Source organism: Larimichthys crocea, chromosome XVIII, assembly GCF_000972845.2.
Source record: "Larimichthys crocea isolate SSNF chromosome XVIII, L_crocea_2.0, whole genome shotgun sequence".
NCBI lineage: Eukaryota > Metazoa > Chordata > Actinopteri > Sciaenidae > Larimichthys > Larimichthys crocea.
In genome coordinates, this window is record NC_040028.1 from 4,431,577 (window position 1) to 4,456,429 (window position 24,853).

The window sequence follows — 24,853 nt, forward strand, 5'->3', positions numbered from 1 at the left end:
AGATTTATTGAAATGCCCAGGACACTGCGCCATGGAGAGGTTTCTTTTTTTTGTATGCCTGAATAATTAATGCTGTAGACTGGAGTTCAGGTCATACGCTTATATTTTAAATCCATCATTAGTCAAAACTTGAAGTTTTTAATATGCTACACCATAGGCCTTTTTTTCACAGCGTTTGTCATTTGACATGAAATATAGGTAAACACAGGTGTTACCAATGATACTAACCAAGTGGCTGCTGTGTTTAGTAACAGTCTTTTGACAGATCATTTCAATATCATGGCAGAAATGTCTTTTATTTGATTATATACAGTGCGTAAGTGCAAATTAATGAACAGTCGTGCATCAGAACTATTTACAATCTAAATAGAAAAATGTTACCAAGCCTGCTGCGAGTGTGATGAAGTTAATTAGTCAGGACTCTCTTGTGAAGTGTTTGACTCTAGATGAGACTACATTTGGGCTCCCAAGTCGGATGTAGTGTATCCAAGCAACTGTCAGTTGTGCGTGCTCAGTTTGTACACAGAGGTGCTCCGTGCTCCTCCCACGTCAATCAGCCTCTTGAGCTCCATCAAACACAGGATGTACACGGGGGTCTTGGCTCCAAGGTTGAGCATCTTCCCCAGCTCCTCCATCTGAAACTCTGTCTTTTCTCCTGCAGAGGGCACCACAGAACAAGAATGGCTCAGAGTCAAAAGTGTTCTCCACATTTATCATTTTGTTTCTGTAAATACGATTGTTTCCTAGTATACCGGCAGAACTAACCCCATAAAATGGAGGCTTCACTTTGTTTGGCATTTGTATTATTGTCTTGACTGGGTTTTGAGTGATGTAGTGCAAAGCTACCAAAGCCAAATGCAAAGTGATGAAAATGAGAAAAACACACATTCATCAGTTTCATCTCAACATATTGTTGCTGGTAGCATGAGCTGTATCACAGCATCTTTTGTCTACTCTGATTTAAATTTTCAAATGTTTGTCACATATAATCATAGAAGAGCAATTACAGTGAGACACTTTTCTGTGAGCTACTACTATACATTATTAATGGAACTAAAAGAGGAACAACAACAACAACAACAACAACAACAACGGACTAAAATACCAGATGACCTTGTAGGACCTTTATCTGTTGGTACACCACTGATAATGGACACTTTGTGGTGTGTGTAATTTGAGAGAACATTGATTCTTCTGCAGTTTAGTGTGGACCAAGTTATACTAGCTGGCTGAGGCTGATACAATATTCTAGGTTACCTGACCAATGATGGACTGTTAAATGAATGTTGAGCAAACATTTATGCATTTCTTTTTTTTAAGTTTTGGGACTTTAGTAGATGAAATATTCTGCTGTACTGCCAGAGTTCTTTCAGTGGTGACGCATTGTTTTCTCCCCTGGTATTAGGGACAGTGTAACCAGGCTTTGTGAAGTTTCTTTCTGTATGAATTGATTAGAACTTTACTCAACTTTTCTGACCTGTAATCACTAAATTGTTACATTTGTTCAGTTTCATTTTATATTGTTGTCTCAGCTTTGCTTTTGCAGGCAGCACCTTAAAGTCACACACTGTTAGTCACTCAGTTAATGATTTTAGCACGGGGCCTCTACAGGAACTAAAGGTTGTAACTGGTGACCCTCAGCCCCATCAGCTGTTATAGTTGAGTTTATTGATCCAGTTGATGTGATTAATGTCTGCTACTGCAACTTGGATCACACATAGGAGTTCACACCGGCGTGTAAAAGTGTGATATCATTGATACCATGTGATACAGCCCTTTGGTATAAATCAACTCCTTAGATAAAATAGTCACGTGTCTCTGTCGGATCCTTTCGATGCAATGAACTATAAGATACTGCATGTTTGACTTGAATGATTATTTGTTAGGAGGGATTGTGGCTCGACTCCAGCTGTTGGAGCACTGACCATGATGACGGCCTTTTCTCTCTGCTGCATCTGTCTGCCGGACCATCACTGAGAGGCTCAGGAAGAGGTTCTACCACTGCCTAAGACTGCACATTAAAATGTATATTATAATATTATTATGTATACGATTCCATTTTCATATTTCACATTTTTCTTTCACACAATGAATTAAACAAATTGGAGGAGCTCACAGAAAAAAATAACTGCACCTGTATAAAAAGACTACACGAATGCAGTGAGACAGAAATAGGAAAAAACGTCACCAACATTGTGTACGCCCTTAACTGACCGACACCAACAGTCCAAACTAATAAAAGTCTCTGTTAGCATGAGTCATGTCAACACGTGAAAAGGAAAAAAATTCTGCTGGATGCAGACAGCAAGAGCTGCTGAGTGGACGGTTTCTAAATTCAACTTGCATATTTCAGTTAAGAGTCCATCTGTCTCTGGTCCATGTGAACAATGTGTCATTGGCAAATTGTCAAAACATTTGGAGGGAAAGTTTTAACACAGATGTTTCACAGCTTAACAAATAAAGCTGGGCAAGGTGTCCAAAAACCTGAATCCTAGTAACTAACAAAGACAAACGTGGGTTTCTTTTTCTACTTTCAGCCACTTAAACAAGATATTTAGACAATATCCTGATTCATCGATTTTGATTTATCATAAGTGAAGTGTAGCACTGACCTGGACACTCCGCTGTGAAGTTGTTGATGCTATGGATTGCCTGGTTGAGGTTGTGCAGAGTCATCTGCTTCAGGTAGCTCGGTAAACTCTGGAACTCACTCTTTGACACCGCAGACACACTCGGAGCGCTAGAAAGAGGACGTGTTACGATTATATCTTACTAAAAACTACAGAGATGATATCAGGACAGCAACAAATTAATCAGTTAATCATAATTAGAAATGGGGCAAAAACCTAAAAAAAATGGCAATTGCATTGAACTCATTTGTAAAACAATAAAAACAATAAATAAAAAAGCAAAAAGAAACAGACAGGAGGGACAATGTTACTCCATCCTACATAATGAATATTCAAGTTGTCTTGTGGAGTGGATCACTCCCTGGTCAGAGGAAAGTGCTTCTCTGAGTTACTTTACCTGTTTTTAGCTTTCTCTGGCTTGACATATGAGTGTACAACCATTGTGGCAGTCTTCTTCAGATGAGCCTGGGACACAAGCTACAGGATAAAAGAGAAATCAAAGTTTAAAAAAAGCACATTAGGGAATGGCAGAGCGGCTGAATTTGACATTTTATGAAGCTGTCAAACAGTTGTGGGGGAGGAGGGATCATAAGACAGCGTTAAAACCAAAAGGTAGCCTGGTGGCAGAGGAATCAATCTGAAAACATAAAAAAGGTACACACTTTACAGATGTCCTGTGTGACAGAGCTGAGGTCTGGCATCTCTGGGGTGCTGGGCTCTTCGAAGTCCGTCCTGATTCGAGGCGTCCCCAAGCTAAACTCCTGAGTTGGTCCGTCCAGCTCCAGCCTGCTGACAGTGGGCTCTTTAGTCACCTTTTCACGTTGTCCTGTCTTCAGCATTTTGGCACTTCTCTGGAGGTAAACACGAGACCGGTTCAAAACAAAAGCAGGCATACAGTAAATGAAGAAATGAAAAGCAAATGTTGTTCCTTTCTTACACTTTGTAGATTATTTGCCCAAACAGACTCCAGGTTTGGCATCTCCGGCATGTGCTTCTCCTCTCCACCCAGGATGGATTGCTTGGACACATTGTATTCCCAGGCACGTTTGGAGCCGGTGGATCCTTCAGCAGGAGATGTTTGGAGTTTGAAGGTTTGGCTGTCATCATCAACCTCCATGTTGATAGGCTCAGGCTGCTGGGAACTCTTTTTGTGCAGATAAAATAAGAAAGGACAATCCTTTATTGATCATGTAGACTTTCATGTGTTTGAGACCTCAACATTTTAGAAATATCAGGAAATAAATCTTCCACATACACACACTCATTATTTTTTTATACCTTTTTGTTGCTGGCCAGTCGGTTCACATATGGGGTTTGAAATGCTGGGACCTCGGGAGTGGTCGGCAGGTTTCTAGGGCGACAGGGGGATTCTGGGTCACCATTGTCTTGTGCAGGTGGGGAGCAGTGACCATTTGTCTTTCTGATTTTGAACCCCGGAGTGCAAAACACAGGCGGCTCTGGGGACTTCAAGTTGTCAGCTGAAGGCAGAGGACAAAGTGAGGATGTGAGGATGATGACACTTTGTACATTCATGAGTGGTTTATGCCTCTTAAAGAAGCTGTGTCATAATCGTTTTTAGTTTCTTTACTTTTAGCCAACCGCGACCCTGATAAAGGTAAGCGGTTATAGAAACTGGATAGATTTCAGAACCAAGGTTTATTTAAACCCCAGTATTATGACTGTTTAAACCTTACACCATTTAATATGATTTTTAAATTGACAGCAATTATAGAAGCCTTGATAAAACTGAGATAGGACATACAGTAGCCAAATATCTCAGTGAATACAATGAGGATGATTGGCACACAGCTACATGTCTGATCAGAGCCACATCTACATGTAACAGGCTGAGGGTACTAACTCAGTACAAGATACTTCACAAGTTACTGTTACCTTAAACAAATGTAGCCAGTCTCTTTTCCCTTTCTGTATTAAGTGCAATTTAAAAAGGGGGGACTAATTTCCATAATTTCTGGAAATGTGAACGAATTTCCACATTTTTTTGACACTTATTTCAGAAGGTAGTCAGCAGGATGTTTAAAATAAAAATGAGGAAAGACCCTGGTGTTTTCCTCTAGGGACTTCCATCTCCCTGCATCCCATTACAAGCTCCTTGAAAAACTCCTCCGAGTCGCATGAAAGTGCATTCTGAAAAACTGGATGGAAACTTCTCCATTAAGTGTTACCCTCCGGTATAGGGAGATGTTTTATATCCACATGAAAGGTTACAAGCTGTTGGGAGAGTTAGGGATGAGCTTTTTTTTTTTTCAAGGTTTAAATACCCTTTCTAGACTACATACCTGTAGACCTGAACAATGTGGAGGACAAGGTACATGATAGGCTGCTGATGACTGGTTACCCTCTTTAAAATTTCTTTATTTCCTTCATTCATTCATTTCTTTCTTTATTTCTTTTGTGTTGTATATTCTGTCTGCCTGTTCTGGACAGGATGCAACCAATAAAAAGTCTAAAACAAACGCAGCTTCATACCTTTAGCCTGCAAACTTTCCATTAGTGGGTTCACTGGTGGTGTAGGTATGTCTTTTTGTGGTCTGTTAAAGAAGAAGACACTTATAAAAACAGCAATAAGCAGGGTCCAGACTCTTGCCGCATGTTACCAGTCAATAAATATCACATACTGTACCAACTATGCATATTATGCTCTACCTTGCGGGCTTATTCACTTTCTTCTGAAACAGATTCATAGTGAAATCGTTGTTCAGACACATGGTGTGCTCTGTGATGCCAAAATCATGCATCTGAGGTGTCTGCAGCTCATCGTCATCCATCCGCAGGGCACATTTGGGAGTTAAGGGCATGGGTGGTGGTGCAGGTGTGTTGAGTGAGGGATGAGGGAGGCTCATCTCGGGCATAGGGGGCACTTCAGAGCACCACTCCGCCCCAGCCAGAGTTCTCTTCAGCTGTATCTCAGACAGACCGAAGTCGGAGAGCTGCGGGGTGCGCATCGCGTCTGCGAAGGGTGGGGCTCCTGTTTTTGTAGGCGATGAGGAGTGATCATCCTCAGCCTCCTCCCCGCTTCCCACTTCTCTATCAGACTTAGTTTCACTCTCATCACATTCCTCGTCTTCAGAATGTGACTCCTGACTGTCGGTCTCTGTGTAAGAATAAAAAGACATCTGGAATTCATCACTTTACTAACAACAGAAAACATCACAACACCTTCCACTTCACTTCAGCTTCCCCAAACAGGTAGACTGTGCTCGACTCCCATCGATACAGCTACAGTCATTACTCACTGCTCGCTCTCTGGGTGTCTCTGGGAGCTTGGTAACCGTATGTTTCCCAGTGTCCCCTCAGCGTGTTGATGTCCTGGCTGACTTTCTGCTCCATCACTCTGCAGGCCTTAATGAAGCTGCTCACCTCACTCTCATGTGCTTTCTGCTGAGCCAACTGTTCCTGGATCTGCCCCTGTATGAGGACAGAATGGACTCGATCAATCAGTACACACATTAATAATTCATGGGATAATGCTGTTCACAAAACAGGTTGAATAATACATTTATATTAATAATAAACACAGAAAATCTTTATGATGCTTAAACTATATATATATATATATATATAATATATATATATATATATATATATAATAGATAGATAGATAGATAGATAGATAGATAGATAGATAGATAGATAGATAGATAGATAGATAGATAGATAGATAAAAATGTATCAGTATCGCGTCATAACGAAAGGTTTCACGCTATACTGTGACAAGTTTGTTGTTATAATATTAGAAAGTTAAACTCATGTATAAGGAGGAAAATAAAAAATGTGTCAGTATCACGTCATAACACGATCATTTGTGTTATGACGTGATACTGACACATTTTTATTTGCCTGGCATGGCAGCAATACATTTCCATAAATAACAATAATAATAATAATAATAAATGTGTGAATTAAACTTCTTAGAACAGTTAACTAAAATGTTTGTAACTGAATGCAGTGCTATGATGTGTGACAGTGAGCTGTATACACTCCAGCAGACTGCTACTCCCACCATGTAATGTGTGTTACCACAGGTCCTTCATTCAAACAGCTGTCAGACTCTATTCATACCCTGATTAACACCTGACTTAAGTTATACTAAACTGTAAAATGACTTGTTCCTGTTCTGATCATATTTACTATGCTGTGCAACTACATGTATTTACATGTGTACAATCACCTCCTGCTGTATTCTGGAAAATCTCTACAGTCTGTTCTTGACAACATTCCCAGTTATACACAGACGTGTATGTGTACTATAATGCTACATAGCACAGTTATTTCTATGAAATGATGCATATCTGTATAACTGTTGTTTATGAGTATCTTCTAATCCAGCGTGTGTGTCCCGAGCTAAAGTGAATTTGTGTGGGATCAATGAAGTCTGTCTTGTCTTGTGTCATTAGACTAAACACACTCATCCTCAAGCCCTCCTGGTGAATAGTGCAGGTCTCTATAGATACCAGCTGTCACTGACACCATGGCAACGGACGGCCGTTACATAAAAGCTGAAGTAAGTAACTTTATACTGAAAGTCTCTGTTGTATATGTAATGTAAATAAAAGGGTACAATAATTAATTGTGACCTTCATGTTTGGTGTCCATACCTTTAAGTTCCCGACGTCACAGTTGAGCTCGTGGTACGCTCGCATAGCTCTGGCTGTGGTTTCTGAAACATGAATGAAGTCACCGGCTCCGTTATTCACACATGAGGCCGGAGAACAGGCTCGTCTGTCGGCCTGTCGGGCTGTCACTCACCGCTGTCACCGTCGTCGTTTCGGCTTTCAAAGGCGTGCTGCAGCTTGGCGGTTTCTGACTCCAGAGTCACCGCCAGCTTCCTCAGCTTGGCGAAGAACCGTGTCGTCGGGTCCATTTTTGTAGTATTTGAAACAAACTCCTGCCAGGCAGTCAGTCCACCGAGCAGTCAGCCGTCTGTTTACTCTGCTGCGGCCGCGACAGTTTGGATTTTGGCGCCTCTTTAAACGGAAGTGCCTTCTCCTTCTTCTTCTTGGGTTGTTGCTCCGCACTCGCGCCCTCTATATGTCTGCAGTTCAGTTTTTACAAAACACTCATCGGTTTTTAAGTTTTAATCAATAAAAAAAAAAACAATTTTCATTTTTATGGAGCTCCTAAAGTCCCAGAAGGTGCTATTTTTTTAATCTTGTCTTATACATCTTGTGAATAACTTGGGACTTTAAGGGCTCCGAACATTTTTGTGTTTGACTTGACAAAATATATTAAATTGTATCGCTTTTATTATTATTATTATTATTATTATTATTTCTTTTAATCTGTGTTTCAATTTTGTTCAGTTCACTTTAGGCTGCGTATTGTGGTGCTATAAAAGTAGTTGAGAAAAAAAAGTTGAGCTGGAGTTGAATAAAAAAACAATACAACATGCCTTATGACTTTTATATGATTATATTTACCTTTTTTTGCGGGTTATTAAGTGGATAAACATCCACTTTGTGCAATTTAGGGGTGTTTATGCTGAATTACAGTGTGTAAATGATTATAACTGAGCATTAGTGCAAGAGAGTTCATTATCACGGTATTTGGAGTCAGGTTTGAATGGAAACATGTTTTTTTGTTTTGGAGGTGAAGGGTTCGCATCGGGCTGTTTGGGTCTACATTCAAATAGTCTCAGTCATTTTCCAAGTTTGTATTCAATATTCCTTTCACGTCAGGTCCTGCTGCCAGAAGATGGAGCTGTTTTTCAGCCACAAACTGTCAGTGGCAACAGCAGAGGTCAGATAAATTGACCTCAGTCCGTATGCTATACTTAGAACTATCTAAATATACCTCTCTTACAAAGAAACAGCACACCATGACAGAGCTGAAAGAAAGTCAAACAACTGTGAAAGGGTTTGTGCTCTTGAATCCAGGCTTTTCAAAAGATAGTGTCAGGTGCACAGAATGTCAACAGTCCCATTTCTTGAGGAAAAATACACAAAATTTCATTATGTGCCAGATTATAAAACATCTGGGCAGTGGTGTAAATAAAAACTAATTAGATCGGAATGTAAATGGATTTTCTACATGAGGACACATCCAGACGGTCTTAATGAGGAACGAAACTCTAAACTCTACTAAACCGCTCACTGTTGTCCATCTAGTATTAATACTATTGCCTTAGTTTTGTGTTGTGTAAGTCTACATGTCCGTATACAGAGTTCAAGACTCATATATGTGGCTATATGATTAACACACCAGACATCTGATAAGTTCATGTCAAACACCTTCTACTTTCTTCCTTTTTCCTGATGCTCAGAAGGAGGAGAAGGAGAAATAAAACTCTAAAAACTGCATTGGTGTTGTGAAATGTCCAGAAAATGAAAAGTGAAATTTGAAATCCAGAAATGGAAATTTGTCCATATAAATTTTATAAATGGGCGGCAGCAAGAAGGTTCCCGGTTCAAACCTCAGCTGGGTTTGCATATTCTTCCCATGTCTGTGTGAGTTCTCACCTTCTCACCGGGTACTCAATTCAAAGACATGCACTTAATAGGTGATTCTAAATTGCCTGTACATGTAAATGTGAGTGTCTCTATGTGTCAGCCCTGTGACAAACTGGCAACTTGTCCAGGGTGTACCCCGCCTCACGTAAAAGTCGGCTGGGACCCCATGACCCCGATGAGGATAAACAGGAAGACTGATGAAATGTCCCTGCAAATGACATTTTAGTGTGAAGGGAAATCATGCATCGTTTTTTCATACTCCTTCCAAGTTCAGAGAGAGCTGTGGGAGGAGAACTGTTATCAGATGAAGTGGTTGTTCAGAAGTGTATAAATACTGGACAAACTGTGAAGGTCAGTGCAAACGTGCACGGCGAACAACTGAGGTGAGTTGCATTTCTAAATGATGTAAAAACTTTAGAAATGTTGGGTTAACTGTTCACCTTCTCCGTTTGTCAGAACGCAGCTCTGGAGCCATGGCGATGTTTGGAAAGGTTTTGGAGCCTGTGGGCTACATGCAAACCGTGAGGTGAGTTCTCCCTTTAAACATGTCAGTCACAAACTGCTAAATATCTTGTGAACTGCTAAAAAATAAAACAATACATTGTCCAAATACATTGTATGGTTCTCAGGGTCCTGGTCCAGGGGATATGCTCCTATCTGGGAGGAAGCGCCACAGCAGAGGAGACTGAGTTGGCCAAGAAGAACCTGGACAACATCGATCAGGAGCTGGGAGCGTCGGGTCACGGCCTGCTGGACGATAAGGAGGTCCATCAGCTGGAGGATGACCTGGCAGTGGTCTACTACCAGCTAGGCACAGCGGTGAGGAAACTGTCCCTGGATCTATCACATGCAGTTCCATTTAGTAAAGCTGACTTCTGGGTCTGGGTATTTTGGAAGTTAAGCTTTAATGTGTATTATAACAACTGAATCTTTCATTCACTCCTCCTCCGCGACATGTTTGTTAGCATTAAAAATGAATACTGTTATAGTTTGTTTTGAGTGTCTGCCCCAAAGACAGATATAAGTGCACAGGTCTCCTGCTGACACTGAGGCAACGCAAAAATAGTTGTGCTGCTACTTAAAACCGGAAATGCATCACCATAATTTGGTATCCTGACGCTTGAAGGTGAAAGCACATATGAGCCCACAGCTTATATGAAAGGAAATAGATGATACGCTCTCAACTTGCACTGCCATTTGTGACTGGAAGGGATTCAATGTCCTGCTGAAGGACACCTCAAAAGGACAGAAGGCTACCAATTTTGGAGTTGGACCTTGTTTCCCCCTGATGAATGACATGAATTTATGTTTTTAAAACCACATGCTTAAAAAACATAGATGTTAGGATACAATTTAGAAAGTGTCCTTGAACAGCCTTGAGATCGACTTTCTTGCTCCCCTATCAAGTTGGATAAGAAACAAAGGGTGAGGGATTTGGTAGCAGCGGCAGGGTTCTGTGACCTGCTGCGGGCTGATCCATGGATAAGAGAAAAGAGAACAGCTCATTTAACTCATCACCAGATTTGGTAGTTATATGAATATTGTCAAGGGCACTTAAGGTGGAGCTGACCTTGAAGAGCTCTGGCAGTTTTGTAATAGGTTTATGGTTATAAATGAATTTGGGTAAAGAATGAGCAATGTCAGTTTCAGTGTAGGTTATTTCTGGAGTGAGAATATTTAAAGAAAAAAAGAAAAAAAAGAGTGAAAATGGCTGCTGTGAAAAAGGTCTATTGTAGAATAAGATGAAATTCAGAAGAAATGTGTAAAGTCTAGTGAAGTTTGTGCATGTATTTTGTTTTCATGACACTTTCAGGTCTTCTCATTGTGACATTTGTATCAAACTTTGGAAACACTGAAGAGCTTCAGCTTAATAGGACATGAAGTTTGTTGTTTGAAACATGATGAAATTATTATGTAATTTTATCCTGTATCAAACGATATGTAAGAGGATATAATATGATGGGCTTTGAACCTGTATCAAATGAACCGAAATCCTAAACTTTAACAATTATTGCAAGTGTTGCATTAAAAAAAAAGAGTTATAATTCAGTTGATGTGAGTGGGAGTGTTATCTTATCAAAGAAACTACAAAGAGGCTCAAAATGACCACAGGAGACACGAAAAGACCACATGGAGACACGAAAAGACCACAGAGAGACACAAAATGCAGACATAAAGACACAAAACGACCACATAGAGACAGAAAAAGACCACATAGAGACACAAAGAGACCACAGAGAGACACAAAACCTGTGCTGTGCTGTTTGTAGTCATTGTGTGTCTCTGTTTTGTGTCTTTTTGTAGCTTGTGCAGAGGCTCCTCCATATTCTGCTCTAGGCTGTGGAGTTACAAATAGCACTTTTATTTCTTGTTAGAATAATTTGAAATACTTAAAAAAATATATGAATTTAAAGTTGTTAATTTGGCATTCATTTATTACACTAAATTAATAATATGACTTATGAATAGTTTAAGAGTCTTTAATCTCTCTTTGTTAACTTATTTCACAAATAAAATAGCCTCTTCTTTGAATCTGTACCATGACGTGTTTCCTATTCTGTCACCCTTGCTTGCTTCAGGTGAGAGCTCAGTCAGAGTTCACCAAGAAGGAGACAGAAGTGTTCCTGCAGTATGCGCAGGACTACCGGCTGGAGAGGCAGCTGACAGCGCTCTACAACCGTATGATGGGAGTGTCGGCGCTGACCGACCAGCCCACGCTGCTGGAGGAGGTCATACTGAGCCGCAAGCCCAAACGCTGGGAGCTGAGAGAGTTCTGCGTCAAGGTTTGTGACGGTGCAGGGCCCAGTGTGGAGGGCTGGTGGGAGGGTCTTTGTGTTCAACTCATCTCCCTACAGGGGTCATTAAAGTTTAATTTCATCTCATTATACAGAGGCACGCACCCCGGCCTAACTGCAGCAGCAGGAAGTCATGTGACATCCTGAAATAAATAAAAAGGACAAAGAAAAGGGACATTTGAATAAACAACTTTATAACTGGAACTACAACTGATCCAATAATTAAGACGTTATTTTGGAATTTAATCAAATTAAAGCAAATATACTCCATCTCCCTGTGGACAAGTTTATGAGATAAAGAGGCACTCAGGAACACAGCTGTACAGGATTAAACATTCAGTTTCCAGACAAAAAAAATACATTTGATAGAAAAAATGTAGGTCCTGTGGGGAATGAAACATGCAGCATCTATCTTCTCGCTACGAAAATAAACTGAATATTTAATTCTGCAGAGCTGTGACCTTCTGTTGTCTTTCTTCTTAGCTGAGTTGGCAAATTCCCTTTTACCCACACTGTTGGTAGGAGAACAAATGTTGTTTTTTTTATCCACGAAAAGGAGCAACAACGGAGGGCTGCAATGGCCGAGCTGCTCGGCTTTAAGCTTCAAATTAAAACAAGATTTTTCAAAACCTATGCAAGAATATTGCATTATACAACTGTGATGTCACTCAAATGTCCCAAGTTTTATATAGGGTTCAAACAGAGCCTAGTGCTCTTGAGCAAAACACACATAATGACATTCAGTGTGAGATATATAAATAGACCTTAAGAGACACACTGCAGCAGTAGCAGGTGTGTCCGTTATGTAAAAGTTATTATGTAATCATTTTTTAAAGATATTTGGGGACCGGACCTGGGTTGGACCAGTATTTACCCCTTATTACACGTGACATGCAAGATCATTTTAAGGGCGGTGTGAAGAATTTGCAAAGCTGTTGCTGTGTTGTAAGGACAGACAGGATTTTCATACTAGAAACTCAAATCAGACCAGAGTTTACTTATCAGAGAGGCTTTAGGGTGTGAGGGAGCCAGCCTCGACGGATTAGCTGAAGTAATTTCTGCTTAAAATTGGTGCTGAACGAGTCACTTGTTTGTATAGTGCTCCGTTCAAGGACTTGTTAGCAGTATGACCTGATTTGCATAAACGCACTGAGTAATATAAAACTCCAGTGATTTCACTGAGGCACAAAGAATGGCTAAATTTGTCCTCAGTGTGCAGTCATAGTCAACCGTTGTGAAATTATCCAATGAAAACGTTCTTTCTACTTTATTCTGTGTAACGAGCTGAGAAATCTACAGTGCTGGGCAGATTTTAGATTTTACTGTGAGAGAAGGGCAGCTATGTGTCCAAAGTCACCGCTGTGAATCATGTGTCCACGCTGACCTTGTTAAGTAAAGGAACCACTGCTCTATTGTTTTAACCTTGAAGAACTTATCGCGTATAAACACGATGGAGGTGATACGTTTATGTGTCGTACTGGATTTTTCTCCTGCTGGCACAAGAACAAAAGCAATGTCTTTTTTCATAAATCAGACAAACTCCACATACGATATGATTAGAAAAGTTCAACTGTATGGCCCTTTATTTTTATATCAGACATCTGCAACAACACCAAAAGATGTGACAGGCTCTGTGTACTAACTTTGGATACCTTTGCCATATTTCTTTTAACAAAGAGTTTGTGACATCTGTGTGGTTTGTTTTGAGGAAATAGAGGAGCTTGGACTGTCTCACAGTGTTCACTTTAGTTTAAAGGTCCGGTATGTCAGATTTACAAGGTTCTATTAACAGAATATTGCAGAATATGTTTTCATTAGTGTATAATTCCCTGAAAATAAGAAGTGTTATGTTTTTGTTAGCTTAAAATGAACAGATTTCACAGATCTGCCATGTTCTTCATGATTGGAACAGGAGGGCAACTGGAATGGGTTGCAATCCATAACTACACCACTGGATGGCACTAAATCCTACACAGTCCCAGATAGGTTAGCGTACTGCATATATAGACAATATGGTGTTGTAAACAACTCATTAGAGCTGCGGAATGCTTTATTTAAGCATTGCAACAGTTCTACAAGCACCATTCATTAGTTTTCAGTAATAAGTGACAACAGATTATGATTTGTTTGTTTATTTAATCATTTATTCGGCTCTGCCAACGCAAATAGTTCCGCAACGGGATTGGGATTGCACTGTTGCCAGGCAACACGTCGACAGTCCACGTTACCGTAGCCCAGTTGATGTCAATATTTTTGCGACTTGGCCAAGTCAAAGCCAGCATTGTTTGTCTGCCGGAGTTTTTCTCTAATTTGTCTAGGTTGGCTGTTGCCGTATGAGCAATTCAAGTGAAGTTTGTTATAGTTTAGGATAGATAACGACCATTAATGAAACAAATTTAGAACACCTGTGAAGAGGAGAGATTAATGTAATCCCAGTGATGATGTGCTCTATATGAGCATGGAATGACTGCTGTCCAATTAAATGACCTGGTCAGCTTAAGATGAGCCTTTAATATCTACAGATGTCACAGGTTGCATCAGCTAAAAACTGGTTCTAGATAGGATGTTTCATGTATTTAAAATCTAAAATCCAGTCAGCACATATTCTCCTGGTAGATGTTTGAAAAGCTTTAATTTTACCCAACACTATTTGAACAGCATTCACGTGGTAAAACAACCCATCTGCTACTCCCGCAGGGTTAAACGCATGTTCTAAACTATTTCTGAGCACAGTTTGGAAGCTCATGGCTCTCCTTCTCCTCCTCTTACTCTCAACAGGTAAACTTTGTCCTGGGCACAGGTCTGCTATGCCTCTTCACACAGGCTTCTCTGACAGGTAGAGATCAGGCTCTGCTGATGAAGACCTGGTCTGACCGTATGGGTGCTCTCTACAGGAAGATGAAGAACACAGGAGGCCGCTGCTTAGGCTACTTTCTGCAACAGGCGGAAGAGGATGTACGGCAGCAGCTCCATGAGGCTGTGCAGAACCGTGCACCCCCTGAGGAGGCAGCAGGGAGCATCCTGAAGACCCTGGAGAAGAACTATGATTGGCTGCGCTGGGCGGTGATGCTCCACCCTGCTGTGGGACCCATAGAAGATGAGAAGGACGAGGAGACGCAGGAAGAAAAGGAGGAGGAAGATGCACCGGCAGAAGAGAAGCTCAACAATTTCCTTTCTGTGGCATCTGAACCACCAATTCCCCATGTGGTGGCGTGCTACCGTGACACTCCCACTTCGCTGGACAAGAGTCGCATCCACCAGCTCATCGTGGACCTGGAGTGGAAGATCCCCAACCCACCACCCGAGGTGTATGCTTCCATTGAAGAAGACCCAGGCAGAGCGCGGCGTTACCTGGCTTCACGCATGCTGAAGAAGCTGCAAGAGGGGCTGGGATCTGGTGTGGCTGTCCACGTGGTGCCAGGCAGGATGGAGATGAAGTGCAACTTCCCTTCAGCCTCCTACTACCTCTATGAGTACAAACACCGGCTGGCCTCAGGCACCGTGTGTGTGTTTGGATGAAAGAGAAAGGGAGAGGAAACAACCTGCTGTTCTCACACAGATGTTTCATATTCATATTACAGTATCGGCTTTATTTTTGTTGCTTTCACAGTGGCATTAACATGTCTTGTGTAATATCACTTCCAAATAAATGTCATTTTAGAGAAAAAGATTAATGACAGTTTTTTTCTTTTTTATACCTTTCATTAAAGCAGTTTTCTAACACTTTATTTGGATAGTAACCTGCAGCATTTGTAACATTTCAACAGTTTTTTTATGTAGATTATTATTATTTATTTATTTTTTTTACTGATTATCTATGGAGTATATGCGACAATTCATGAATATACCCGAACCAAGATATTTTTGTGCCTAAACCAAACCACACCTTAACCACAGTGGTGTAGTATCAGAAAACAGTTGCTGAATCTCAGCTAGCAAGCTGTTAAAACGTTAAAAATACTCCAGATAAAGTGTTACCCAAAATTCCAGTTTATTATTATCTTATCTAATCCATCCTCAGAGATGTGAGGGTGCGACTCCAGTGATGGCAATGTTGGTCAGATGATCGGACAGCTGGCCCTCCACTTTGGTCCGGAGTGAAATATTATTGGATGAATTGCATGAAACTTGTGCAGACATTCATGGTCCCCAGATGATTTTTATCTGGCACATTATGAGGTCCAAATGTCATGTTTTCCAGTACCTTGGTTCACTGCTGAGATCTGGGAACAGGGTGACCTAACAACAGTGGTCCAAGAAGAAGAAGAAAAAAAAACCTGTGCTAAGTACAGCAGATCACTGTTGAACCAGAGGTCGGTCTAAACTGTTTCATAAGTTCATAAGTTTAACGTAGGGGTTTGTTGTTGACTGCTTGTGTTTCTTTTTCGTTTTAGCTTATTGCTGTTTTCCCAGATCTTGGCAATAAAGTTGTATATGTATGTGTAAGTATGATGGCCAAAACAATGAATATAAAGCCCAAGTTGTATGAAACCAGAATTTCCCATTGAGGCTTTTTGCATCTGGTCACTGAGATAGGCATTGACTTTCCAAACATCAATGCTAAATCACAACATCAACAAGAATGTTGTGATCAAAATGTGACCCGTCTTTACTGTCAAGGTCTTTGATTATTGCTGATAATTGATGGATCAGAAGATAATACTCTACTACTAAAACTGTCCATCTCATCAATGGATAAGTGTCCGACCCATGTCCGCATGAGGAATCAGCCACGGTCTTACTGTCCATCAAAAAACCACACAAAATGTCCTTTAAACATCCATGTCTTCTGTCCTTATCATGCAGTAAAATAGTCCAAATGCTGTTCTTGGTCTTACACAAGTCCACCATCAGAATTGAGCAGAAGATTTTTTTCTAAGTCCTTCCTGACATCTGGGAAGCCCCTCAGCGCCTCCCGAAAGTCAGCCCAGGACAGAGAGAAACACTGGCAGTCGGTCAGTGCCTTCACTGTAGCCAGATGTTTGCCTTTGGTCAGCATGCATGTCTCTGTTGTACACATAGAGGGGACCACAAAAGTGTGGTTAATGAGCAAGTACACCCATATGACAGGGATGAGATCTGACAATTAATCCTAAATTAAATAACCAGACTTAGCTGAGTTACTTCGGGAAGCCTGCTTAGCTCTAAACGCTGCTGTGGTTTGCTGCCAAAAAGATTATGACCTGTTCCCACTTAAAGCCTGAGAATTAAATAAATCCCCCAAATTGGAAGAGATAGATTCATTCAGCTCGGTTGGACAGTGCTAAAAAACACAGAAGCTTTCGGACGTGTTGTGAAATGTGATGTGAAGAAACAATCAATGATGAAAAATAAAATGGAAACCTCTAAAATCGCACCATACCTAACATCTAAACCCCAAACCACCAGAATGGATCAGTTACTTTCATTTCACAGTCATAATATATTAGTAAATCAAATATATTTGATGTGAACTAACTATCATACTAAATCCTCACATGGCAGCTGCTGAAGCTTCATCGTTTTCCTGCCTTTACCTGTTCCTCACGGTCCTTCAACACACACACATACTGGAAGGGAATTTTCTTTTTACAAAATGGTTTTAAACTGTTACTATAACAGGTATTTCGAAGGGCTTTTGGACAACTTTGATTGAAACTATTTTCCACTAAAATAATTCCTGCAATATATGTTTATTTTCCTAATTTGACAGACCCATTAAAAGTGTTTAGGTTATACTCTTACAGTTAGTACTGTATGAATATTAATTCCATAACCCTAACCCTAATGGTGGAAAGAACAAAGCTCTACAGTGATGACTAGATCTGCTGAGGAAGACCATGAGATGGGATTGAAAGCAGCTTGAAAGCTTGAAAGTGATTTTCTTGTGTTAAATGTATGCAACATATATGTAATAGTACAAACCATGATTGTGATACAGTTAATAAAAATGCCTTTAATGCATAATGTTTGACAAAAGAAGGAATGATCAAGTTTACAAAAAATTAGCACTTCCTATTATTTCCATTCATGCTTTAATTAATGTAATACTTATTGTTATGTACTTATTGTGCATTTGCTTTAGGTAATAGTGAATATTTTCCTAACTTTTATAAGCCAAAAAAAAAAATTGGACTTAGTTTGTTGTTGTTGTTCTAGAGGCATAAACAAATGAGCTGGTTACTTTCTCTAAAGTGAATAATTTGTGAAATTCCCCTGATCTTTCACTTCCCTCTCCTCTCTCACTTAAAATTCCATGACTATGGCTGTCTGGATATAACTTTTTAAATGCATGATGTTCCAACCGATAAATCCAACTCACCTCCAAAAAAGTCTCCATCACACAGTTCCCTCTCGTAGGAGTCGGTCTCCATGAGGACCTGCCCGTGATCGATGAAGAACATGCGGTCACCTGGGACGTGCTCTCGGACAATGGTGTCTCCCTCCAGGAAAACCTCGTATTCCAGTTTGAGGAGGACGGCGTTGATGAAGTTTTCATCTCTGTTCTGAAACAGTGGCACGTTTCTTAGCAGTCGGCTGCACATCACCATAAGGATTTGCTGGAAAAAGGAATAAAAATAATTGTACAATTACAAGACTACAAAGAAGAAAATATAAGATTATTAGAAAACATGCTGCCTTAAACAAACAAACAAAAACAAAAAAAGACACAAAAACACTAACACTATGTTTGTCCTACAGATGAACCGCAGTTGTACCTCTTTGAGCGCTGAGGACACTGTGTCCATGACGTCCTTCTCATGAAACCACTTCCCTCCATAGCGAGCCTGGTAGTAGTTGTTGATACGAAGCTGCAGCTCTGGTGGGAGTTTCATGAAGGTCATGTAGTGCTCCAAACGGCTCATCTGTGAAAAAAAGTCACCATGGTTTCAGGATCCACCCCCAACGCACAACACATGACACCCAGCCTTTTACAGTGCTAACGTCCACTCAAGCTCAGGTAGTTATAATGGTATAATGTTTACCTCGTCACTGTTCAGTCAGTAATGACGTCAGCACACCCTCTCTCCTTAATTAAAACACTTAACATTCTAAAATAATGGAGAACTTGATGTAAAATGAATGTTAACTCATTACTTATTTCTGCTGCACTGAGTAAAGCAACTTATTTTTTACTGATCTGTATTTTCTGGTGTAGGACAGTGTCACCCATGAGGACCTTGCTTTTATACTCCTTGGCCGCTGGGTCGATGTTAGCTATCATGGTTGTAGCGTTTGCCACCAGGACAGTGTACATCAGACATCCGGACACCATGCTGACCATGACGATCCACATTTCAACATAATCTGGAAAAGAAGACACCGACACACCGGCTCATTTACTGTAAAACGGCAAGCACTTATATCTGAGAGAGAATGTGATACACCTGTGCTTTTTTTAGTGGGGGATAAAGAAAATCTATAATTCTTACTTGTTGGTGCATCCATTGAGCCATAAGACAGAGCAATCATCTGGGACAGGGCTCGGAAAACTCCCCAGGAGTACTTCACGATCACTGTGGCGTTCTGGAAGACAGTTTTTCATCATTAGTGACACTTTTACAGATAGAGAACAGACAACTGGGCCAAGACGTCTTCTGCAGTCCAATTCGAAACTTGATTCATGAGAATAAACAGTCATCTGCATCTGAATGCAGATACTTTTTAAATCATCATCAAACAATAACCAATGGGTTCCAACATTTCATTTCTGCCAATACATTAACCTCTTTTGTTCTCCACACTGAAGGTTACAACCAAAGCCCAGTCAAACATGACTGGTCAATACTACTCGGACAACAAACTGAAACCAGAATCCTTCCGGTGGTGCCAAAGTGTCCGCCTCGCCTACAGATTCTGCATTCACATGCAGATATCTGATCTGTTTATAGACATCATGCTGCTGAAACACTTTACATGTTTAAACACGCTATAGGTTTTCACCCTAGAAAATGCTTTGAGCCTGCGGCGGAAGTCTGAACTTGCTGTTTGATATTTACGCTTGAAAAATGACTTGAGTTTTTTCAATCTAGAGTTATATTAGTTTAATGTTTTGTAAAATTAGTCCCACCATCAGGTTTTCTTTCCGGACCCAGCAGTCAGTGGGAAACTCCTCCAGCATGGGGACAAAGTACTGGATGCAGCCGTTCCAGTGACACAGCAGGAAAATCATCATGAACAGAGACAAGATGCGGAAGAACAGGCGGACCACCTCCAGGTTTGCGTTTGACACCTGTCAGCAAGAGACGCCAAGAAAAAAACGTGTGACTTTATCGCAGTTGACAAGAAGATCACGTTCTCTGCAGGACTGACGTCCTGATAGCTTTGCTGGCTGAGATGTGCACCATATCACAGCAGCATAGTTGGATTTAAGCCTGGTCTAGGATCAGCCATGTCCTCTTCAAGCCTATACTGTATTTAAACAGTACTCTATATAATCACTCGCTCAACAGTGCGCTGGTGCATCAACTACATCGAAATGTATTTTTTAGGACAGCAAATGTTTTTTTAAAATAAATAAAGAAAAAAAAAGCAAGATTGTTCACATCCATGGTGATCAAAGTTGAGCTGAACTTTGGGTTTATATTTAGTCTGGAGTTACATTACTTTACTTGTTATGACTTTAACTCACTATGAAAATGTGGAATGCACTTTAAAAGATTATTCTGGTTTATTACAACTTTCACAATCACAACGACATCACTATAACAAACTCAGATGTGTCAAGCAACAATAATAATAATCCCTGATTAAATTGCGTGCACTCAGCTATGGTGAGTACAGTTGGTCAAAGTTGAACTTGGATGGGTGTTGGTCTGTAAAAATGTGATAGAGAATTACAATGCACTGCTTAATAATAATAATTAAAAATATGACTGCTCGTGTTTCTTGCCACATTGCATTGACTTCCTTCTTTGCCATTTCTCTGTGTTTCCAAATTTTACCCAACTTAAACAGACACACAAAAGCTTGAGATATTTCAAAAGCAAAAAACTGCAACATCATCTCCAAAGCTCTGGTGACATTAATACTACACCTTCAACAGCAGTTTTATTAAATGGCTTAAACTGACTAAGTGGAGTACTTTCTTATTTAGACAGCCTTTTCAGCAAGGACAGCGGGACGCAAAAGGACATCTGTGCAAGTCCAAGTAATACAGTGTAAAAATAGAGGGCCGTCTACGTGACAGCAACGTCAAGTTGATTTAACGTACAGTTCCAGGTTATCATAAACAGCAATACATGTATCTGTAGGCTATGTAGCATATTCTATCAGCTTTAGGATTGTAAAGAAAACCCAAAAGCAAAAAATAAGGCCAAGCCAACTGTGATGGCTGGATTCAAAAACCTGGAAGACTAAAAGCGACCTGGCAGTGAACTGTGACAGAAAAGCTCGCCAAGATTTACTTGACTTGAGGGCGAGGTTCAACATGTTGCCAAATGGAATGATGCAGGGAAATTACTGTGACCTTATGTTAAATTATCCGAAGCAAGAGCACCCAGTAATCCACCGCTAGACCAACAGATACACAAGAAACTATTCATTTCAGACACTAATAGCCGATTACAGGCATGGAGTTACACACAAATCCAGACAACATACATTATGCAATATCAAGATTTGTTCCAAGATATATTGTCTTTCATTATGAGATTACCAGGTACATGATCAAAGTGGGTTTGAGGTGTCCTGTCCATTTGTTTGTCTGGACGTCTGTGGTTTGAGCTCAGTGTTCAAAATAAAATAAAAAAAATGTTTAAAAAATGATACAAATGCATTTTTGATGGTGGAGCCTTGTGCCAGCTCGTTTTACAAATGACATTGTAAACGTTCAAAGTCAGATTTGTCACTGGAGCCAGATCCAGGTAAGGTATCTGTACATAGGTCAAAGGTTGATTGAATTTCAAAGCTTTGTAGGCCGTCTGGTGCCAACTTACTTTCTCTACTTCATTGAAGAATCTGACCAGTCTGGACACTCGAGCGAGTCTGATCAAGCTGAGGATCCGCACAAACATCAGTATCCTCATCATTTTGTTGGTCTTGGAGGGATTGTCTTCGTTGTGGTACTGTAAGTCCTGGGATAATAAAATACAGATGCTCAGTTATCACTGGTGTTTCTTGTTTAATCTTACTAGTTACTGCTACAGTTAAGTTTCTAATTCTAAACCATTCTAAGCGACTGTTTGCTGCTTCGACAGCAGTTATTACCGCAAACAGCAGTATGTAGCCGATTGGGAAAGCAGCTATCACATCCGGAATGAACCATGTCCTCAGGTAACTGACTCGGATCCGTTTGATATCCAGAATAGCTTCCTGTGAAAGAGAACAAAGCAGCAGATTGAGCAGATGGATGAAGATGCCGTGCAGCACGTGCCGCGATCACATGTCTATTTCAACACACAATTTTTGTACTTAGTTTGTCCAAAATTAAGGGAGACAGTTGTGTCAGATGAGATTAGTTGTGTGCTCTAAAAAAGTCAACACTAATCTGACAGCGTTGTTGAATTGCTGCTGAAGCACATCCATGAATATTTCAAACAGACGGAAACCGAGTGAGAATAAATCTGGCAGAACCAGATGTTTGTGTGGTCCAGAGTCAACACCACAGATGGGCCATTTATGATTGGCAAGATCGAAGTCATGACGTGTGAACAGATGGAAATAAACAGGATATAGTTTTCATAATACTTAATGGAAAGGTTATACTTCCTATTCATCCAATACATCATAATCCCTGTTATAAAATCAAACAGCAGGTGCCAATTTTGCCCGTATCCAGGAGCTGGGGGAGGGAGGTTTGTTAATCTAGCCTTTCGTGTATTGAGTAGATTACAGATGGGGCAGAGATGGATTGTATGTGCTTGTCTGTGCAGGGATTATGGTCTTCCAGATTGTGTCTGAAAATAGAGTACAGCCACTCTCACCTCGCCGTCCTCTGTTATGATGCCCATTCGGAAATTCAGAGCCACATCTATCAGGAACAGTGTGTCTGAAAACACGTTAAATCCCTCCCATATCATCCCGCTGTTTCCGTCCAGAAACGCTATCTCCATGGGAATCCCAATCAGGTTCAGAAATGTGATTGCCATCATGCACATGATGTAGTAGCTCCTACAGGATCACAGAAACATATGTGCGGCTTATGAGTGAGCCTCAGATCTCGTGTTCCATAGGGCTGCATTTAAAAGTCTCAGTTCATCAGCCAGAAAAACTCATTAGACAGTCATGCTGCAGCAGGTAAGGCAAGCCGAGTTATGCAGCTTAAAGACTCCGATACTGTAACTGCACATCTTCTCAGCCGGGGTTCGATTGCGAGGCTCAAATAACTCTGTTCTCTGATCTCAGTTGTTTCATTCCCTCTCTGTTTTCAGTCCATCTGATCACCTTACAACTAATAATAGCAATACTGTACCGATAACGCAAAACTAGCCCTCTGTGACAACATGTTTCCTAAAGAAAATCTATGATCTCTGATTTTTCCTTCTAATCCTTCAGTCTCATCTTAATAATCCTTTAGGTTACATTTTACACTAATTATATTAAATTTTTTCACATTTGCAAAGGGTTCTCTAAGATGTTACAAAACAAAACATTATCATAATCAATTATTGCATCGTTGACTAATGCTTAATTATATAATATAATATAATATAATATAATATAATATAATATAATATAATATAATATAATAGATAATTAATTAATAATGTAATATGCAAATGATAAAGTAAGACAACTAATAACTGCAACTAAAAATTATTCAAATTATTTTTATTATTCAATTTTTGATTAAACAGCTGATAATTTTCTTGATGAATTGAAAAGAAAAAAAACACTTGTGACACCCTCAACTAGTTTGTTTCCAAAATAACCTCAAAATGTTACTGTCAGAATCTGCTGACAAGTTGTAATCAGAAAATGTTTGGCATTTTTTGATCAGTCATCAAAATATCAATCAATCAGTTAAATCCATTGACTCTAATATGGAGAAAAATAAACAAGATAACACTTTACTTATCACCAAAGCAAAATGAAACACCTTCAAAAACTTCAAGAAACTACGCAACTTTTAAAGCAACGCACAGACTAAAAGTGGAGGTACAGGACTGGCCTGAATCTATCAAATATATTAAATACCTCATGACGCTGAACGGGTGGATGACAAAGACTCCGCTCTGCAGCTGTCGTATACATTCCTTCTCCACGGCCATCTCACTGCCGTACACGTACAGGGACTGCCGATTCAGCTGTGGGAGAAGCATGGCTCTCCATCCACAGGTGGCTTTGGTGCATCCCACAGTGGGAGCTCTTAGTTTCTCCATGTCCCGTCCGTGTTCCCCTCTGATCAGCCAAATGCACTTGCCATCCTCTCTCTGCTGCTGCTGCTGCTGCTTCTGCTGCTGCTGCTGCTGCTCCTGCTCGGGACAAGTAGAGTCTGACTCTACCAGTCCTGACCTCCCCTTGTGGTCACAAGGTAATTTTCCATCAAGACTCCCAACCTCAGGGCTTATAGAAGCTATGTGGAGTGAGGCGAGTGGATACCCGCCTTTCTGTCCCCTCCCTCTGTCTCCCTCTCTCTATTTCTGCCCCCACCCCACCCCTCCACTTCTTTTCTTTTTCTCCCAGCTCATCAACTATTCAGTATCTGTGTCTCATCCCCACATGAATCAAGCCATGTCAAGGGTGTAAGGTCTAGCTCACATTAATACTGAAGACAAGAAGACAATGGCATGTGCGTGCGTCTGTGTGTCTATGTGTGTGTGTGTGTGTGTGTGTGTGTGTGTGGAGAGAGGATCACAATTATTGTCATGTGAACTAGACATCTGGCAGTGGGTGCAGGGAGAAGTTGAGTCTGAGCCATCTCTACCAGGGATGTAATTAAACACTGTACTGTGTTACCTGATGCTGTACATATGCCTGCAGCTCTGAGCCAGCCCCTGTGCTGTTTGTTTGTACATTTTCATGAGTAGCAAAACAA

At 40.5% G+C, this 24,853-nt stretch overlaps 3 protein-coding genes across 6 annotated transcripts; 1 reads left to right on the top strand and 2 right to left on the bottom strand.

Annotated features, from left to right (window-relative positions):
* Positions 1 to 269: 269 nt before the first annotated feature.
* ska3 (spindle and kinetochore associated complex subunit 3) lies at positions 270 to 7,651 on the bottom strand. Of its 3 annotated transcripts, none has more exons than XM_019275555.2 (11): positions 7,401 to 7,648; positions 7,250 to 7,311; positions 5,888 to 6,059; positions 5,298 to 5,745; positions 5,121 to 5,182; positions 3,924 to 4,108; positions 3,568 to 3,774; positions 3,293 to 3,481; positions 3,028 to 3,107; positions 2,613 to 2,740; positions 270 to 655 (listed from the first exon to the last, which is right to left on the bottom strand). In XM_019275555.2, exons 1-11 carry the CDS (start codon positions 7,513 to 7,515, stop codon positions 498 to 500), a joined length of 1,806 nt encoding a protein of 601 aa, XP_019131100.1. In that variant the 5' UTR covers positions 7,516 to 7,648; the 3' UTR covers positions 270 to 497. The 3 variants fall into 3 exon arrangements, with proteins under 3 accessions (XP_019131100.1, XP_019131099.1, XP_027146904.1); XM_019275554.2 differs by having other exon boundaries at positions 3,909 to 4,108; positions 7,401 to 7,647; XM_027291103.1 differs by lacking the exon at positions 270 to 655 and adding an exon at positions 1,881 to 2,011 and having other exon boundaries at positions 3,909 to 4,108; positions 7,401 to 7,651.
* On the top strand, positions 7,097 to 15,444 carry LOC104921484 (hypothetical protein). Of its 2 annotated transcripts, none has more exons than XM_027291104.1 (5): positions 7,097 to 7,155; positions 9,557 to 9,626; positions 9,730 to 9,919; positions 11,680 to 11,883; positions 14,674 to 15,444. In XM_027291104.1, the coding sequence occupies exons 2-5, from the start codon at positions 9,574 to 9,576 to the stop codon at positions 15,412 to 15,414; spliced, it is 1,188 nt and encodes a 395-aa protein (XP_027146905.1). In that variant the 5' UTR covers positions 7,097 to 7,155; positions 9,557 to 9,573; the 3' UTR covers positions 15,415 to 15,444. The 2 variants fall into 2 exon arrangements, with proteins under 2 accessions (XP_027146905.1, XP_010732326.1); XM_010734024.3 differs by lacking the exon at positions 7,097 to 7,155 and adding an exon at positions 9,428 to 9,483.
* A 1,269-nt stretch (positions 15,445 to 16,713) lies between these two features.
* Positions 16,714 to 24,404, bottom strand: hcn5 (hyperpolarization activated cyclic nucleotide-gated potassium channel 5). The gene is made up of 10 exons (XM_010734049.3): positions 24,013 to 24,404; positions 22,800 to 22,986; positions 22,084 to 22,188; positions 21,813 to 21,950; positions 19,946 to 20,107; positions 19,308 to 19,401; positions 19,055 to 19,182; positions 18,594 to 18,740; positions 18,197 to 18,434; positions 16,714 to 16,902 (listed from the first exon to the last, which is right to left on the bottom strand). Exons 1-10 carry the CDS (start codon positions 24,195 to 24,197, stop codon positions 16,730 to 16,732), a joined length of 1,557 nt encoding a protein of 518 aa, XP_010732351.1. The 5' UTR covers positions 24,198 to 24,404; the 3' UTR covers positions 16,714 to 16,729.
* Positions 24,405 to 24,853: the final 449 nt, after the last annotated feature.

Excerpts from the sequence above, each read along its gene's own strand:
- LOC104921484 (XM_027291104.1), top strand. The coding sequence starts at position 9,574 with ATGGCGATGTTTGGAAAGGTTTTGGAGCCTGTGGGCTACATGCAAACC. Across the intron at positions 9,920-11,679 it reads ACTACCAGCTAGGCACAGCG|GTGAGAGCTCAGTCAGAGTT; the intron begins GTGAGGAAACTG and ends TGCTTGCTTCAG. Across the intron at positions 11,884-14,673 it reads TGAGAGAGTTCTGCGTCAAG|GTAAACTTTGTCCTGGGCAC; the intron begins GTTTGTGACGGT and ends TACTCTCAACAG.
- hcn5 (XM_010734049.3), bottom strand. The coding sequence starts at position 24,197 with ATGGAGAAACTAAGAGCTCCCACTGTGGGATGCACCAAAGCCACCTGT. Across the intron at positions 18,741-19,054 it reads CCAAGGAGTATAAAAGCAAG|ATGAGCCGTTTGGAGCACTA; the intron begins GTCCTCATGGGT and ends TTTTTTTCACAG. Across the intron at positions 16,903-18,196 it reads TGATGGAGACTTTTTTGGAG|AGACATGCATGCTGACCAAA; the intron begins GTGAGTTGGATT and ends TGTGTACAACAG.
- ska3 (XM_019275554.2), bottom strand. The coding sequence starts at position 7,515 with ATGGACCCGACGACACGGTTCTTCGCCAAGCTGAGGAAGCTGGCGGTG. Across the intron at positions 3,775-3,908 it reads GACTGGCCAGCAACAAAAAG|AGTTCCCAGCAGCCTGAGCC; the intron begins GTATAAAAAAAT and ends CTGCACAAAAAG. Across the intron at positions 656-2,612 it reads CTTCACAGCGGAGTGTCCAG|GAGAAAAGACAGAGTTTCAG; the intron begins GTCAGTGCTACA and ends TGCCCTCTGCAG.